The sequence below is a fragment of the Tachysurus vachellii genome, chromosome 24 (assembly GCF_030014155.1).
Source record: "Tachysurus vachellii isolate PV-2020 chromosome 24, HZAU_Pvac_v1, whole genome shotgun sequence".
Classification (NCBI taxonomy): Eukaryota; Metazoa; Chordata; class Actinopteri; order Siluriformes; family Bagridae; genus Tachysurus; species Tachysurus vachellii.
Genome location: NC_083483.1, coordinates 9296663 through 9313657, shown reverse-complemented (window position 1 = coordinate 9313657; position 16995 = coordinate 9296663). Strand labels below are relative to the sequence as shown.

The window sequence follows — 16995 nt, the reverse complement described above, 5'->3', positions numbered from 1 at the left end:
GTAAATCGCTCGAAAACTTGCCGAGTTATAAACCTCCAAAGTTTATAATGGAAGTGGATACGAAAAAAGGCCACTTTGAGCTTCCGTACCGGGAATGCCGGAATTCCGATCGCTTAGAAAAGTAGTAGCAACAAACTTCAGACCAGGGTCTACGACATATCCGAATTTGGTGCATGTGGCTCGAAAGCCCTAGGACGAGTTACTCTTGATAAATTTGTGGCTAAGAATAATAATAATAATAATAATAATAATAATAATAATAATAATAATAATAATAATAATAATAATAATAATAAGCTTATAAAGGAAATCAGAATGTTGGCTTCTACAAAGCCAACATAATTATCTTTTAACACTGTTTTTAGGCAACGTTGTTTCCAGCCTGCTTTTAAAGGCTAAATGTAATCTGTATGTGTGTATGTGAATGTTTGTTTTTTGTAATATCTACAATAAAATCAAGTCAGAAGGAGATAATTAGCCGCCCAAATGCGGCTTACTTATTGTACTAGGGTACTATTTTTCCACACTATGTAGTGGACTTGTATGTTGTTTGGGACACAGCCCATGTTGTCTCGAGCTTTTCTTCAGCTCGTGGTGTAACAGCTGACGGTCGGAGATACAAAAGCTTATAAAACGCACCCGTTTACACACAGACGCACGAGAGCTGCAAGTCTGACTGAAGTAAGTTCATTCGTTTCCATGCAAAATTTTTAAAAGTTAATGTTTAAATGTTTTGTTGAGTTTTTTGAGACTTTTTCTTTTACAGATGTTGAGAAACGCATCTTTGTTCTTTTTGCTTGCTGTGGCTGTCTGTCACACAGAGGTAAGCCTTCATTTATTTATTTTTGGGGTACATTTTGTTCAGAAAAATGGTGTTTATTATGATTTCCAGACTATAGTCAGACAAACAAAGTAATTAAGTAGCCTTTTATTTTATCTGGACCTACATTTTGCATACAACACTAATGTTGGTACTGAACACTTTGGCTCACTTTTTTTCCCAGGTACAATACTGTTTAAAATGTATTAAAAATAGGTTTATGAGTAAAATATAACATTATTAGTAATTACTAAAGATTGAGGCTAATATAAGAATAGTAACATATTACTTTAATGCTACTTAATGTAATAAAACATTAGTAGAAAAAAAAAAAGGTAAAAATATTTTTGTCATACAAATCTAACAGTCTAGAAAATATAGAAAAGGAATAGGATTTAAATAACAGCAATTTCAATGCAATTTCAGTATAAAAACCGAGAAAATGTTTTGAGAAATATTTGTCATGTGTAGATTTTTAAACACCCAAATTATCTCATGTTTTGATTTTTCCTATGGACGTTTTTTTTGGTCGGAAATTTACATCACTGTCGAATCGTTTTCTTATAAAAATTCTTTATTGTGATTATAAAGTAATAACAGGAATTAAACCATTTCACAAACATTCCATACCGTAAAGGTTGCAATAACATTGATGATGTAATGCACTTTAATTGGAATGATTTAATCCAAATTTCTGTGGTTTAAGAGGAATAAAACACTTTAGGACATGCAGGTATAGGAAAATAGTCTTTTTTGATCATATTTTCTTTGAACAGCAAAAAAATACAAAAAAATACATTTTTATACATTATATGGTGAATATTAAGAGCACAAATCAAACAAAATTGCACAGAATAGAAATTAATTAAGTAAAAACATTTTATTAAAAATTTTGTTTTAGGTTATTTACAATTCTGTTATTTATACACGAATGCTTAAGTTATGAAAAAAGATCGACTGGCACTTATTGTGCATGTGCATGTCATAACATTTTATATCATTATTTGTCACTATATAGTTAAATACATTTAAAAGGCACAAAACTTATATTTCCATGATGACATGAAAAGTGACTCTGTATAAATTTAATCAAGTGATTTAAAATAGCTGCATTCCAGATATTTTACAGTGATCTTAAAGGCAAGTACCGGTATGTTAGAGATTTAATTTAATTCAACGAAGAAAGATCTTGGGTACTAAACCAGTCTTGGTTGATTGAGTACACTGAGAAAATTTGGCTAAAATGATTTGAATAAACTTTAGTGCAGATTGCTTTTCACACTTGTAGGTGGTCTTTTCTCACCACTGTTTTTTTATCACTCTGTAGCTTGTCAGCCAAGTTGAAGATGTTTATTTAGTTAATGAACATGTTGTGTGGCCTCACGGTCACTCAGCTTGACTGTAAATGATCTTGCGCAAACAGATAAGTGTAAAAGCCAAGCAGGAACCCAGGATGCTGTAAGACAGATGTATACAGCTGGTGTTTATCCTGGCACTGATGTATTCTTCTACTGGCAATTAAAACCATTATCACCTGGGTGGTACAGAGACGTTCTAACACGCTGAAGCTTTTCCAAACACTGGAGTATGCTGTTGTCTTTGAACATACACTCGACAGACACACTGTGGCAACTAATGATGTGTTTGTGTCTCTGCCACTTGAACAGCTGCTGGTGAGTCAGTCAGCTGGCATTTTTTGGCATTCAGGTGTTGACAAACTGGCCTGAATGCAGCAGATGTGCTTGTCTTTTCATGTGCGCGCCAAGAGGCCTTTAAACACACACACACACACACAAGCGCACACACACACGCGCGCACACACACACACACACACACACACACCTTGTTCATGCTTTTACCATGTAGAGCTCAAGCCATATGAATTGTGCTTGAGTGCCTGAGAGGCATTAATAGTTTTTTTTGTTATTTTTTAAACACTTAACGATGAATCTGATCTAACATCTTATCAAGGATAAGTTTACCAAAAACATTGTAGTGTTATCTCACTCACTCCTGCCCTAGCTTTCCAAACATTTTAGTGATATATCTTCATATCACTGGTATAAACAGTGGAGGGTTAATGTAATATCATAGACATCCTCAGACATCCACAGACATCAGTGTTCATCATAGACATTTTCTTGTCTCTGTGTCTTCATTATTAATGTTGTATTTTACTCATCGTTCAGCTTTAGTTGGACAAGCAGGATCATTTATCCTTACAGGATTTAGAGTTAGAGCTGTCAGAAACTACTGATTCCTTGATTGACAGCTCAAACTTCTGTTCCAACCTCAGGGATGATGAGTACTGAAAATGTCAGCAGGTTTCTGAATTATTAAAAGCATGATACAGACTGGCTAGCGTTCTCAAAAACAAAAACTGATGTAAAATTCATGAAGCAGGAAGTGCCGGACTCTCAGTGGCCGTTTATAACGAGTGTGTTGCCCCTGAAAAGATATAGTATTTTCTAGCCAAGAGAACTACAGTAGCAGTGAGATTGAGTTTATAAATTGACTGTGAAAACTATTGTGAAAGCTTTTATACATCAGTTCTATAAAAAAAGAAATTAATATTCAGTAGCTGGCATTTCATGCCCAAATACTTTTTTTGTTTGTTTACTTTGACCACAAAAATAGATTTGAAGAGAAGAAGCTACAGCTAGATAGGGCTTTGCATGTTGCCATGCCAAAGCACAGACTGACCGACAACTCAATATAAAGAGCTATTTCTAGAATTAATATTTAATATAACAAACACAGACAAGATCAGAATTAACTCCTGCATGACATTAAATTCTTGAGCTTGATTGCTCAGAAGGTGTGCATTGTTTTTTATATATACGGTACAGTAGCTCTGTCTGTAACATGTAGGTTATATTCATCTTAATGCGCTCGTTTCAGTACGTTTTTGTTTCTATAGTAAATTCTTACGCACAGTAACTTTTATGTTCACATTCTCTACATAAACTAAGAATATTAATGTTTTTTTATTTGAAGCATGTTTGTCAGTCCTTTAATTTATCCTATGGACATTCCACATTACATCTGTAATGTGAACTGCTAAAATACACAACATAATTTATTCAATAAAATATTTTAATCATCGGCAGGTTGCTGTGGTCTAAGTGTTAGGATGTTGCTTCTATATAAACACCAGCGCTGCCATGTGCTAGTCTCTGCCTGCTTATAGCATTAATTACCAAGCATGTCATGACACAGCAGTGGCATACTGAATTATAATCTTTCTTTCTTTCTTTCTTTCTTTTGTTCTTTCTCTCTCTCTCTCTCTCTCTCTCTCTCTCTCTCTCTCTCTCTCTTTCTTTTTTCCCCTTATGTTCTAAAACCTTTCTTAGACAGTATTATAGTAAGATAACAGAAAATTCACATTGAGTGTGCAAGAGAAGGAGACAGAAAGGTAGAAGGGAAAACCGACTGCCAGCATGACTCTGCATGATAATTGCTAGCAGGGCTAAAGAATGTTGGATCATTCAGAGCGTGTGTATGCCATGTGCCTGTAATGTAACATGGCCTTGATAGCAGATTCAGTTTGGAATGCTTGACTGAGGTGTTTGAATTATTTTTTTTTATCAAAGTACATCTTACTGTATCGTCCCAGCATGCGGTATTATGGGGTTAAGAGAAACACTAAAAAAAAAAACACCATGATTTGGAATAGTTATTTTTTTTACTGTAGAACATCTGTCAGCTATTAGCTAAAATCTTCAAGCCTAGCACAGCAAACCTACAGAGTAAGAAGAAGGAAGGGAATTAAAAACAGAGGGGAAATCTGAAGGCTCCTCAACAGATAGTGTGACATCGCAAGAATCTTTTGAGACACTTTTGTTTTTACTCAAAAAAAAAAGTCCCAGTATTGCATTTTGACTGAAGACTTGACACCTCACTGACACCATTTCTTGTCTTGATTGTACCACTGACTCATTTCTGTATCATCCCACCACTTTTTCTCCAGAAACTCTGGCGTCTCTTGTCTATTCTTCCTCTTGTCCTCAGTGTTGATTAGTGAATAGAGAACAATCCAGTGAGATGAGCTGATAATGCTCCATAGCAAGGGCATTAATAATAATAATAATTATTAGAAGATCCTTCTGTAAAAAAGGTTCAGTTCACACAATCTGAAAAGCAAAATGAAGAAATAATGAGCTCTTGGCCTAGGCATACACTCTTTGTTCTATTGTGTTTCTGAGGATAGTTGAATATGTATGTGTCTATTGTGCTGAAAAATGTGGGTTTTGTCTTGTTGCATGAGACTCAGAGTAAAAGACTAGGCACTAGAATTGATGCAGTGTTTTTTGTAGATTTTGTGTAAGAAAAATTATCTCATCTGTGTTACAGTGACTGTAAACAACACACAAACTGTTTAGCAATATGTCACCCTTTTGTCTCAAGTTGTGTATGTGGAGTTGAGTTGGATGCTGGTCTCCTCACACATCTTTGTGGGAGACTAATTAGAAACATGTGCTTGTAGCCAAGCTTGCAACAAGCAGGAGTCTTGATTACTGGGTTCCTTCTACCCAAAGGGTAGAATACTGACCAGGTTATCTCAACCTTAAAGCTGGTCACAGAACAACCAAAAGCAGAGACTGAACGTGATCCAAGATCCAGCTTCCTTACAAAAATAAAAGAGGCCTGTGAGTAAAATAAAAATGAACGAGACCTGTGTGCAACCGGTTGTTTGGGTTGATTCTCTACTATAAGAAATAAGTGTAGCAGAGATTGTCTCTTCTGTAAAGTGAACTGGAGCTACAGTGCAATGCATCATGCTGCTCTGAAAGCTTAAGAAAGTTTGAATGTAGCCTAGGAAAAACAAAGAAAATGCCCCCCTCAATTTGGAATTCCTACTTAGAAAGTTCAGCACATGATGCCATATCAAAATGGCTCCTTGGAACATCAACAGAATCATCTGTTCCTTTTGTGTACAGCACAATCACACTCCAAGCTGGACTACGCTCTCTTCTTACCCTCTTTATCCCCTTTAGCCTAACACCAGCTGTCCTAGTACAAGTTAGTCACACCCCAGGTCATGGGGCCTGTGTGTGAGTGAGTGTGTGTGAGTGTGAATCACTGTGTGTGTGAGTGAGCGTGTGTGTGAGGGGGTAGCTGGAAATCCCCATCTACCATCTGCAGTAGTTTATTGCCAATGACTAATGGACCCTCACACACCTGTTCTAATTTAACAAATCTAAAATCACATACTGTTTCTTGGTTACAGTATAAAAGTTCTGGCAAAGTTGTGTGTGTGGATTGTGTGTCGGTGTGTGTTGTGATGATCCTAGGGTCTTTTACCCCTTTACACTTACCAGACCTGGCTTGGAATGTGCGGAATGCACCGTCTGCTCTTTCATTATGGGTCACAGCTCACTGTCTGTTGGCGCTGTGTGTGTGTGTGTGGGTGTGTGTGTGTGTACTACTCTATACTGACAGGACTGACAAAACTGTGAAAACATTCTTTTGTGGTCACCAGATGCAGCCTTTTAAACCCCAGTGTGTGTTCATTTACTGTATTTGCACTATGTACAACAATGACTTATTATTAGCAAGATCAGGGTTAGTTGGATTAGTTTGGTTTGCCGTCCTTTGTTTCTACGTTGTGACCTTTGTAACCCTTGCTACTAGACCAATGATCTATGATGTGGCTGATTACTTTCTCTTTGTAGACCTTCTTTTTTTTTGTACTTTAGTTTAGTCCACTTAAGTAAGACCATTAACATGCTTCAAAACTATACAAAACCAAGATTAAAGATTAAACAAGACAAAGAAGAATGAAAAATGTTCTAAAAAATTTGAATATGAAAAATGACCAGAAAAGTACCAATTAATCACTGTGGCATAATTTCAACGTATATAGTAATATTCATATATATATATATATATATATTTTTTTTTTTTTTTTTTTTTTTTTGAACAGCAAAATAGAAGGTTTTGTATAAATGTTTGCAGCATAATGTCCTTTGCAAGCCCAATAATTTACTGTTGATATTTGTAACTCTTGTATGTAGTGTGTTGTATGTCATTTTAAATAGATATATTTAGCAAAAATGCACATTTTGATACAGACACAGGGAAGTGTTCTTTACCAGTAGTCAAAAAATAGAGTGAAAAGAAAACAAGAGTCCACAAAGTGGTTTAACAAAGATGTTACATATTCAATTTCAGTTCAACTCCACATGTCATGTTACCATACATTTCTCTGGCAAGTCAGTTAGGGCCTTTACTTTATTAGTAACAGATTCATTTAATTAGGTATATCAGAATTCCAGCGGGTCAAAGTTTTACTTTCAACTGCCTAGAAATGGACTGTGATGGACTGACGGTTTTGGACTGTTAGGGTCTGTGATGGACTGTTAGAGACTATGATGGACTGTTAGGGACTTTAATGGACTGTGAGGGTCAGTGATGGACTGTAAGGGACTGTGGTGAAATGTTAGGGACTGTGAGGGTCTGTCAGGGACTCTAATGGACTGTTAGGGTCTGTGATGGACTGTTAGGGACTATGATGGACTGTGATGGACTGTTAGGGTCTGTGATGGACTGTTAGGGACTATGATGGACTGTGATGGACTGTGAGGGACTATGATGGACTGTGATGGACTGTGAGGGACTGTGATGGACTGTGAGGGACTCTAATGGACTGTTAGGGTCTGTGATGGACTGTTAGGGACTATGATGGACTGTAAGGGACTGATGGACTGTGAGGGACTGTGATGGACTGTGAGGGACTGTGATGGACTGTGAGGGACTGTGAGGGACTCTAATGGACTGTGAGGGTCTGTGATGGACTGTAAGGGAATGTGGTGAAATGTTAGGGACTGTGAGGGTCTGTCATGGACTGTGATAGTCTATGAGGAACTGTGAGGGACTGTGGTGAAGTGTGAGGGTCTGTGGTGAAGTGTGATGGTCTGTGATGAACTGTGAGGCACTGTGAGGGAATGTGGTGACCAGCAGAGATAAATCCAAATCTTGAGTCAAGGCTACTTGAGCTCATCTGTCTTCAAACTATTTTGCTATACTGAAAGGAATATTCACACTTTCTCATGAAGTGTTTCCTTCACCTCAACTGGAATGCTTTGTACTCACATTCTTCACTAGAAAAACACTCGTTCACCAAAGAAAGTTAGAAAGAATTGAAGGTGACCTCAGGCTTGGAGGAACATCACTGTAATTAGGGTCTTTTAAAGAACTGCAGGTTGTGTCTTGTTAAAATCCTGATGATATCAGAGACCATTTAGACCCAGCTTTACAGATATGCAGCCCTATTGTTACTTAATGGTTTAACTCAATGTTTTGTGTTTGGTTGTGGCCAAACCTTTACACCTAGTGATGAATCATCTACTGAGAGTAGCATTGTTGTTGATAGAGGAACACAATTTCACACTTTACACACACAAACAAAAAGCTGAGACCTCAGATTATTGAGCTTGCTATAGAGATGTAAAAAGTGCATGTGAAATCTAGACATTTAAAAAATGTCTGCTTTGTTTGTTTTTTATAAATTATTATACAAAGCATAAGAAAACTCTATATATTTGTGCATTCAAAAGACAATATAAAGTTTTTCTATGTTTTTCTTCTATTTATTCAGATTTTTTCTTGTATGAATAAAATGGTGGATTTTTATGTATACCTACAGTAAGATAAACTTTTACATTTCTTGGGAAAATTTTTCACCATAAATATTCAAACACGTTGCAATACAATATTAAATCCATCCAAGTCCATCTTAAGAAGAATTTTTTTTTATCTTAATTCTTAAGAAACCTGGTATCCGTTGAGTGCTAATTTAGACAAAGCTACAGGCAAGACTGTATATGAGCAAAGGATTTGGAAAGGCTTCTACATTCCTCACTTCTGCTCTGGAGGGGAGAATATTTGCTGTCTCATTTCCTCGCTTTTATTCATCTTTATTCCACACTCATGATGTCTGGGAGCAGGTCCAGAGTAAATGGCTCACATGGTGTGGGTGTTTTTGCTTCTGTCTGTGGGTGAGATGCAGCATTATTACGTTTTCATTTGCTTTTTATTTTGTTCTTCTTCTTCTCAGTGAGAGTGCATGTCTTCTCTCTCACTATGCCTCTATCTTCACTGTCAGCTCCTTTAAGTGAGCACATTCTGACCAGCCTGTGTTTTATGACCATCTTGAGGTCTTTGACCAAGTGTGTGCAAGCAACTGAAAGCACATGATGCCTACAATATCACAGAAAGGTACATGGTGATGTAATTTACTAAAGTGTCACTATATCGTCCAGCTGACTGTGTTTGCTCTTAAAAGGAAAGAAAAAAAAAATGAGTAAACCAGCTGATGGTGTGTGCACCATCTGTTCTGCAGAAGTTTTGACCTCTGTGTGTGTGTATGTGAGGGCATGTGTAGGGCTATTATTATGGTAAGCTCCAGGCTCCAGACTCACTCCCTTTAACTTCACGGGCAAAGGTTAACAGGTCCAAGCCCCATCTGGAACCGAGTTAAAGAGAACAGGGCTTAGTGTGAGACTTAACACTGCAAGGACAGCACATTTCAGTATGTATGTGTGTGTTTGTACACGTTAAAGCATGATTAAATCAAAAATACCTGACTGATACTGACCAGAACTATGTTGATTGTTGATAATAATCAAAATTAGTGTGTGTGTGTGTGTGTGTGTGTATGTGTGTGAGAGAGAAAGTGAGAGAGAGAGAGAGAGAGAGAGAGAGAGAGAGAGAGAGAGCTTGAAGCTTGCACTACATGCCTTGAGGAGACACCTTTTAAATTGACTTTATTATTAAAAAAAAAAAGAGTAAGAAAAGTGTAATACATTTTTATAACACTAGGAGGTAGCAATGCAATTGTTTTATAATTAGAATATTGAGACATTTGTATGTTCTGAAATGCCTTATATTTTATGTAGAAATATGTTTGTGTGCTAACTTTTGTTTTGTGTGTGTGTGTGTGTGTGTGTGTGTGTGTTTGCAGCAGCTGAAAAGTAAGAGTAAAGTGTGTGCAAATGTGTTTTGTGGAGCAGGACGAGAATGTGCTGTGACAGAGAAAGGAGAACCTACCTGCCTGTGTATAGAGGTGACCCCACTAACACACAGACACACACACACACGAAACATAGGCGGACAAAATACAAAAGATTTCTTATAGGCACATTTCTCCTGATAAACATGCACACACTGTTTTTTATACTCGTGTTATATGCTACAGTTATTGTAGGGACTTAGGGACTTTTAACCTCTGTAAAACTTTATCCATACTGACACCAAAATGTTTGCATGATAGTGTACACCTCTACACTTCACACTCACTTACACATCACTCACAGAGAACACAACAGACATGTTAAACACATGCACAAAGGTTTATACTGACAGTTCTTCAGAATAAAATACCTGTGTGTGTGTGTGTGTGTGTGTGTGTGTGTGTGTGTGTGTGTGTGTGTGTGTGTGTGACTTTTTTCAGCACTGTAAGCCCCATAAGCGGTCAGTATGTGGCAGTAACGGCAAGACATACCGCAACCACTGTGAGCTTCACCGCGACGCCTGCCTGACCGGTCTCAAGATACAAGTGGCTTATGATGGACACTGTGAAGGTGTGTGTTTAGGAATGTGTAGGAATACTGTAGCATCTGTCTACAGTACCACATAAGATAGAATTACAGATGTGTCTGTGTTTTGTGTGTAAGAGAGAGAGAGAGAGAGAGAGAGAGAGAGATGGTGTATTTCTACTGTTTTGTACATACTTGTACATAAATTGCTACAGATCTTCTTTCATCTGTTCACAATTTGAAACAATTGAAATTGAATTCTTACTGAAAATCTTCCTAAAAATGTCTCATCTTATTTAAAAGAGAATACAGGCTGATTTTGTTTGCTCAACAATGTTACCTTTGACCTCAGTGCTCTCTTTTTTTCCCCTACTCTTTATTTTAGAGAAAAAGACAAACAAGGTCGCTACCAGCCCAAGTGAGTAAACACACCAACCTGTAGCTTGAATATCTAGAAAGATAGAAATGAAAATATATAAAAATATCTTATCTTAATGGCTCCAGACTATTAGTGTCCTTCAGAATGGCTTCTGAAGGACACTAATGGAGCATATAAGATTTAGTGAACTGTGCTCAGCACCATGAGACATTTATGTCCATGTTAAATAGATATTTGTGACCAGCCACATAGCCCATAAAGGTCTTGTAATTTTTTATTTTTTTTCCTGTTGGTTAGTTGTGTGTTACCTTACTGATCGTAATGAGCTGAGGAGCCGTCTGATCGAGTGGCTGCAGACCGAGGTGGTGCCTGATGGCTGGTTTAACAAAGGCTCTAACTTTAGTGATGTCCTTCTCAAATACTTCCAGGTGTGTGTGTGTGTGAGTATGTCTGTGAGTGTGCCTGTGAGTGTGCGTGAGTGTGTGGGTGTGAGTGTGCGTGAATGTGCGTGTGTGTGTGTGTGTGTGTGTGCATGCGTGAGTGTGTGTGTGTGTGTGCGTGTGTTTGAGTGTGTCTGTGAGTGAGCATGAGTGAGTGTGTGTGTGTGTGTGAGTGTTTACTTGCATTGTGATGATCAGATTCCATAAATAGTATTTTATAATAAAAACTCTATCTTGTAGTTAATTGAGAAACATTTAAAGCCACATGTTCATGTGGCTCTTGCAATGAAGTTCACTGGGAAAAAAACCCATTTAGTAATGTAATTACAGTACATATGTGTGGTTGTGTGTGTGTGATGGGTGAAGGCTAAATGGCCTTTCTGTGTTATCATGAAGCAATGCAAAAATTGCTGAGTCACAGTGAGTGTGTGAGCTGTGGAGTGATTAGTACTGTTTAGATGACAGGATCATAGAGATTGTCTTTAATTAAATAAACTGTGGTAAAATTGTTCACAGCATTATATAGTATATATATTATATTATAATGCGTGTGAACAATTTTATATATAAAATATATATGTGTGTGTGTGTGTGTATATATATATATATATATATATATATATATATATATATATATATATATATATATATATATATATATATAAAATTTCTTAAATATAAATAAAAGTTCTTTTGGGAAATTATTATTGATGCCAATTGCACACACACTATAGGTGCAGTAGATTATGCTGAAAAATAATGCACCGTAAAATAAGAAAGTGCACCATCTTCCTGCAGAACTATGATAATGGCGATGCTCAGCTGGACTCCAGCGAGTTCCTGAAGTTTATTCAGCACAACGAAACAGCAATCAACATCACCTCATTTACAGACAAGGAGAATAACAGACTGCTGAGGTAAAACTCTCTCTCACACACACACACACACACACACACACACACACACACACACACACACACACACGAACACAAATGCACACTCAAAACTGATGCATACTTTTATTACTGCCTTCTCTTGTATTGTCCCAGGACATTAGCATGAAACATCCAAGGTCTATTATTTAATACACACATTTAATTCAGCTCCAGTCTATTCAGGAAAAGTTACAATTAAAGACTCTTTCCTTCAAGTCAAATCAAATTAAGTTTGAGAGTGGGAACCTAACTGTCACAGATTTACAGATCAGAACAAAATGTTATGGCACATCTCAGTCACAAGGCATGCAGCCTAGTGTGAAGGTGGTAACGATTTGCTGCGTGTTGTGGCATAACCAGAAATTAATTTAAGCAGGATGAGGAAATATACAAAATATACTGTACAATTAAATCGGAAAGCGTGACATTCGCCTGCATTTCAGATGGAAGTAGGTGTCATTAGGAGCAGTGATGACAAATGTTTCATTTAATGCACAAATAACACTTCCTTATTAACAACATGGCTACAAATACATTTATTACACAGTTGATAATAATTGGTTAAATGGCACCTTCTAAACCCACATTTCTTATAATACAATGTGTTGGTACTGTAGTGGTTCAGTTTACATTCAATACAAAATAAATGTGTTAAATCTGAATGTTTTATTTGTGTCAGTATCATTTTGTGTCAGTTTTATCCCGTATCGTAGCTTTAGTATATTTTGTGTCTTCCTTATTATTTTAAGATCGTAAAAAATGGTCATAATGAAGAACAACCTTTATACCAGCAACAAATGGTTGATTGGTAGTGTAAGCGTCGGTGCAGATCAGTTTATGAATGTGGTCCTCAGCAGTAGAAACACCAGTCAGAACAAGCAAAAATCAGTAAATGTCCGAGTTAAAGCCTTTATCTCTAAAACTAAAGCCAGAGATAAGTGAGTACAAGTCAGCACTTGAGTTAAAACGACAAAAGGTCAACTCACTGTTACCTAATCTACAAGTTTTTTTTTTTATTTAAGACCCATTAACTCCAGTATGTATAAGGGTTATTTTATGGACAGCAAGTGTTACATGTACTGGTGTTTAAAACTCTGAATATCATTTTTACAGCTACACTTACACCAGGTCTTTTTAGATCTGATTAAAATATTTTTAATCTGAGTAAATGTGAATAGTTTACTGTATGTAATATGAAAGAAAAACTTACAAATAATAAGATACTCTTTTTTTAATGCTTTATTATTTATTATTGCATTATATATAACAATAATATCGCTAATAATTTTGCTTCTCTATTTTTTTCTTTTTTTTTTTTGATAAATATATTAATTCACTTAAAGCAACACACAAGTACATCTGTTTTTATGCTAACTTCAAGTCCACCGAAATAATTCACAGAATAGGAAATAGACACGCTATAGTCCTACTAGTGCTAAATTAGCTCTATTAACATTCTATCAGTTGGCTGTGTTGTCTTATTGCTTGTGAGATATATCAAAGATAACAGAGTTTATAAACCCTCTAACTTTAATTTTTTACACAAATTTTTTATTGATTTTATTTTTGAATCTTTATCGTAGGACCACATTTTTATTATATTTTACGTATCGATCACGTATTGATCGAATTAAGTGGTTTGCTTTGTATACCTTGTGTCTTTATAAGGAGTCTCTGTGTGGATGCCCTGATTGAGCTCTCAGATGAGAATGCTGACTGGAAATTGACTTTTGATGAATTTCTCAACTGCCTCAAGCCTGGCTTCAATCCTCCTGAGAAAAGTAAGCTACCTACTACTGCCTAAAGATTAGCATTGTATGTTAATCCTTTATATGTACACAGTGTATCATGCAATTTTAACGTGTACATATATATATATATATATGTGCATATATGAGTTAAAGATGGACTGAATCTGTATAAGCCTTAAGAATGATTCTTGTAATAATATTCTTGTGTCAGTAAAACCGTATATGTCCAAAAACATAATTTAGTTAAAACATTACTATTTTCTGGTCTATTTGTAGTTCTCTGTGATGTTGCAGTCGGTCTCGCTCACTCTGCTATCTCTTGTGGAATATAAACAACTCCACTATGAACAGATTTGACAGCAGAAGCCAGAAAGTTTGATTAAAATTAGAAGATACAAATCCTATTACATTTAAAGAGCCCAAATAAAGAAATTAAAGCCTCAATCTTAAATACAGATTAGATTAAATTAGATTCAACTTTATTGTCATTACACATGTACAAGTACAAGGCAATGAACCAGAAGTGCAATAAGCAGCAAGTGCAAAATGTACAGTATTTACAGCATGAACAGGATAATATACAGACGAATATGCTATGGATATACAGTACAGGTATGGATACACAAGGTATACAGGTTGGGTGCTATAGACATTAAATATACATGTTGTTATATATTATATATTATATATTATATATCAGATGAATTGTTACTTAAACAGTGTACCACTAGGGGGCTATTATGCTTTTCTATTAGAACCATAGATTCAGTGTAGAAGTAGATCACAAGAACTGATGACAAACTTTTAGAATTGAGTGAAGCCACTGATGCATTTCTTGTTATTTGTTTCTTCTCTTGGGTCATATTCAGAGTGTGCACTGGAGGATGAGACGTATGAGGACGGAGCCGAGACGCAGGTGGAGTGTAACCGCTGTGTCTGTGCCTGTGGGAACTGGGTCTGTACTGCTGTGACCTGTGACGGTTAGTGAAATCTGTCTGCCTTCATACACAACTCTAGATGGGTGCCATCAAAACAAAGGGAACAGTTATTTCAGAGACTGTTTCGATCTAACCACCAGAGGTTAACTAGAAGCAACTCCCTTTACATCCTTATAGCAAACCCACCTCATTACTTTTTGTTTCACCTTCACCTCATTTAGAAAAATCAGTGTTTGAGAAAGTAATTTACCTCTTTCCTGTTTTATAATACTACTGAATTTTATTTGCACTTTTTTAATCAATACTAATGGCGTGTTATTGATGTCACGGTGAAACAGGTGAAAATAAATCAGCCCAAATGCAAATGAAACCCAGGGGACATAAACACGCTGTGTGAATCCATACACACAGCTTGGGCAAATAAATCAGCCTTATCCTTATATTGTGTTTATTTAATGTATTATTTATTTAATCTTTGTTCGGATGCCAAGATCTGACCCTTATTTTTTATTTGATTGTATAGTTTTAAAGAAGTATAAAAAGAGATTTGTTTGTAGGTTCAGAGAAGTTTCCTGCTTTGGAGGAAATGGATGGAGGTGATAAAGAGATGACAGAGGAAGAATGGATCCGCAGAGTCGCTGAACTCAACAAACATCAGGTGACTAGAAACATTGCACATTACATATGACTTAAATAATAGCTTATTATATTATAACATATTAGAAGGGATTAATGCATTATTTATGCCAAACAAATTGTAAGAATTTTCTAGCCATGTGTTCTTTAATGGCCTAGCAAAGTGTTGCTCCGCATTTATACATTTTGATTAATTTCTCCCTTTAGGAAACTGTAGAGAAGATGAAAGTGGGCACCAAGGAGGTCTAAGTGAAGAGACTGAAGCAGTAGGGCAGATTAGAGGAGGATGCAAATGGACATGAATTATCTACCACCATCATTCAGTCCACTGTAGTGTGATTTTTACTTTATATTTTTTTTATATTTTGTGTTAATTACATTCTAAATGTCAGTACCTAATGTTTTTATGTTAATCTTATGAGGCGATCTCATAGAGACTTATTCTATGTTTACTACAACGTTTTGTTTATAAAATATATTTTATACCACTTTTGTAATGGAAAGAATGATAATGTGTGATCGTGCTAACGGTGCTGCTGTATGAGCTATCAAATCACCTTAAAGAATACTTAAATCTGAAATCAGCATTGAACATGTTACATCACTGATAAACAGCACCAAGGCACTTAAGCTCTTTATCAGACTATTTATTAAATGTACTGTATTTTAATGCCTCACATTATAAACTACCAAAGGACAGCTCAGGCTCTACCACACGGTCAGTTTGCAATAACACACCAGTTAAAATGATCAGAGTGTCATAGGACTTTCTTGAATATTCCAAAAACTGGCTCAGACTTGGTGAACAAATTTGAGAAGAAATAGAAATTGAAAGTAGCTTAAAAAGATGGACAGGTATAAACATATTTTCTATGAATGGAAATTCCCTTCTGTGGCTCAGAAAAAAAATAATTCTGTATATATTACTGAATATATGCTATCTGAATCTAAATTATGTGCTTCATTATAAATCGGTTAATCATTGACATCATATGATCTAGTATGATTAGTTAGATCAATTATGGACCTTTGAACAATATAAAAATATCTTCTTAATCTGGTTAAATATATGGGCATACTGATTACTGGAAAGTAAATTATAAATCAAGACCCAAGTAAATGTTGATTAACTAACTCAACAAAAGAAAAAACATTTTTCATTCTTAAATTAAGCATTTTTAAATCAATTTATCCATTTAAGCCTAGATTATACGGCTCGTCTGCCGTGAAAGTCCCTGTGTAGGTTGTTGCTCAATAAAACAGTATATATTGTATGTACAGCAGATACTGGATCAACTGCTGAATAATGATTCCTGAGTGTGATGTATTGAATTTTTCTAGGAAATTGATATTCAGTGATAGTTCTTGTCTCTTGTCACTTCCTGAAACATACAAATGCATTAAACGGGTAAATCGGTGTAATTTCCTTGTACGCTTTAGTACACTGCCATTGAATCATTCATTTTCAACAGCCACAACATTTTGCTTAGTACCAATAAACCATGTATTGAACAGTGTATGGATGCTTTATTTTATTTTTCGCTTATAGAAATATCA

The 16995-nt window shown here is 35.9% G+C and overlaps 1 protein-coding gene across 2 annotated transcripts; it reads left to right on the top strand.

Annotated features, from left to right (window-relative positions):
• Nucleotides 1-433: 433 nt before the first annotated feature.
• Nucleotides 434-16955, top strand: fstl1a (follistatin-like 1a). 2 transcript variants are annotated; one of them, XM_060860207.1, is made up of 11 exons: nt 434-681; nt 767-823; nt 9789-9887; nt 10275-10404; nt 10745-10777; nt 11036-11166; nt 11977-12095; nt 13782-13894; nt 14734-14844; nt 15360-15460; nt 15646-16955. In XM_060860207.1, exons 2-11 carry the CDS (start codon nt 767-769, stop codon nt 15685-15687), a joined length of 936 nt encoding a protein of 311 aa, XP_060716190.1. In that variant the 5' UTR covers nt 434-681; the 3' UTR covers nt 15688-16955. The 2 variants fall into 2 exon arrangements, with proteins under 2 accessions (XP_060716190.1, XP_060716189.1); XM_060860206.1 differs by having other exon boundaries at nt 9786-9887.
• Nucleotides 16956-16995: the final 40 nt, after the last annotated feature.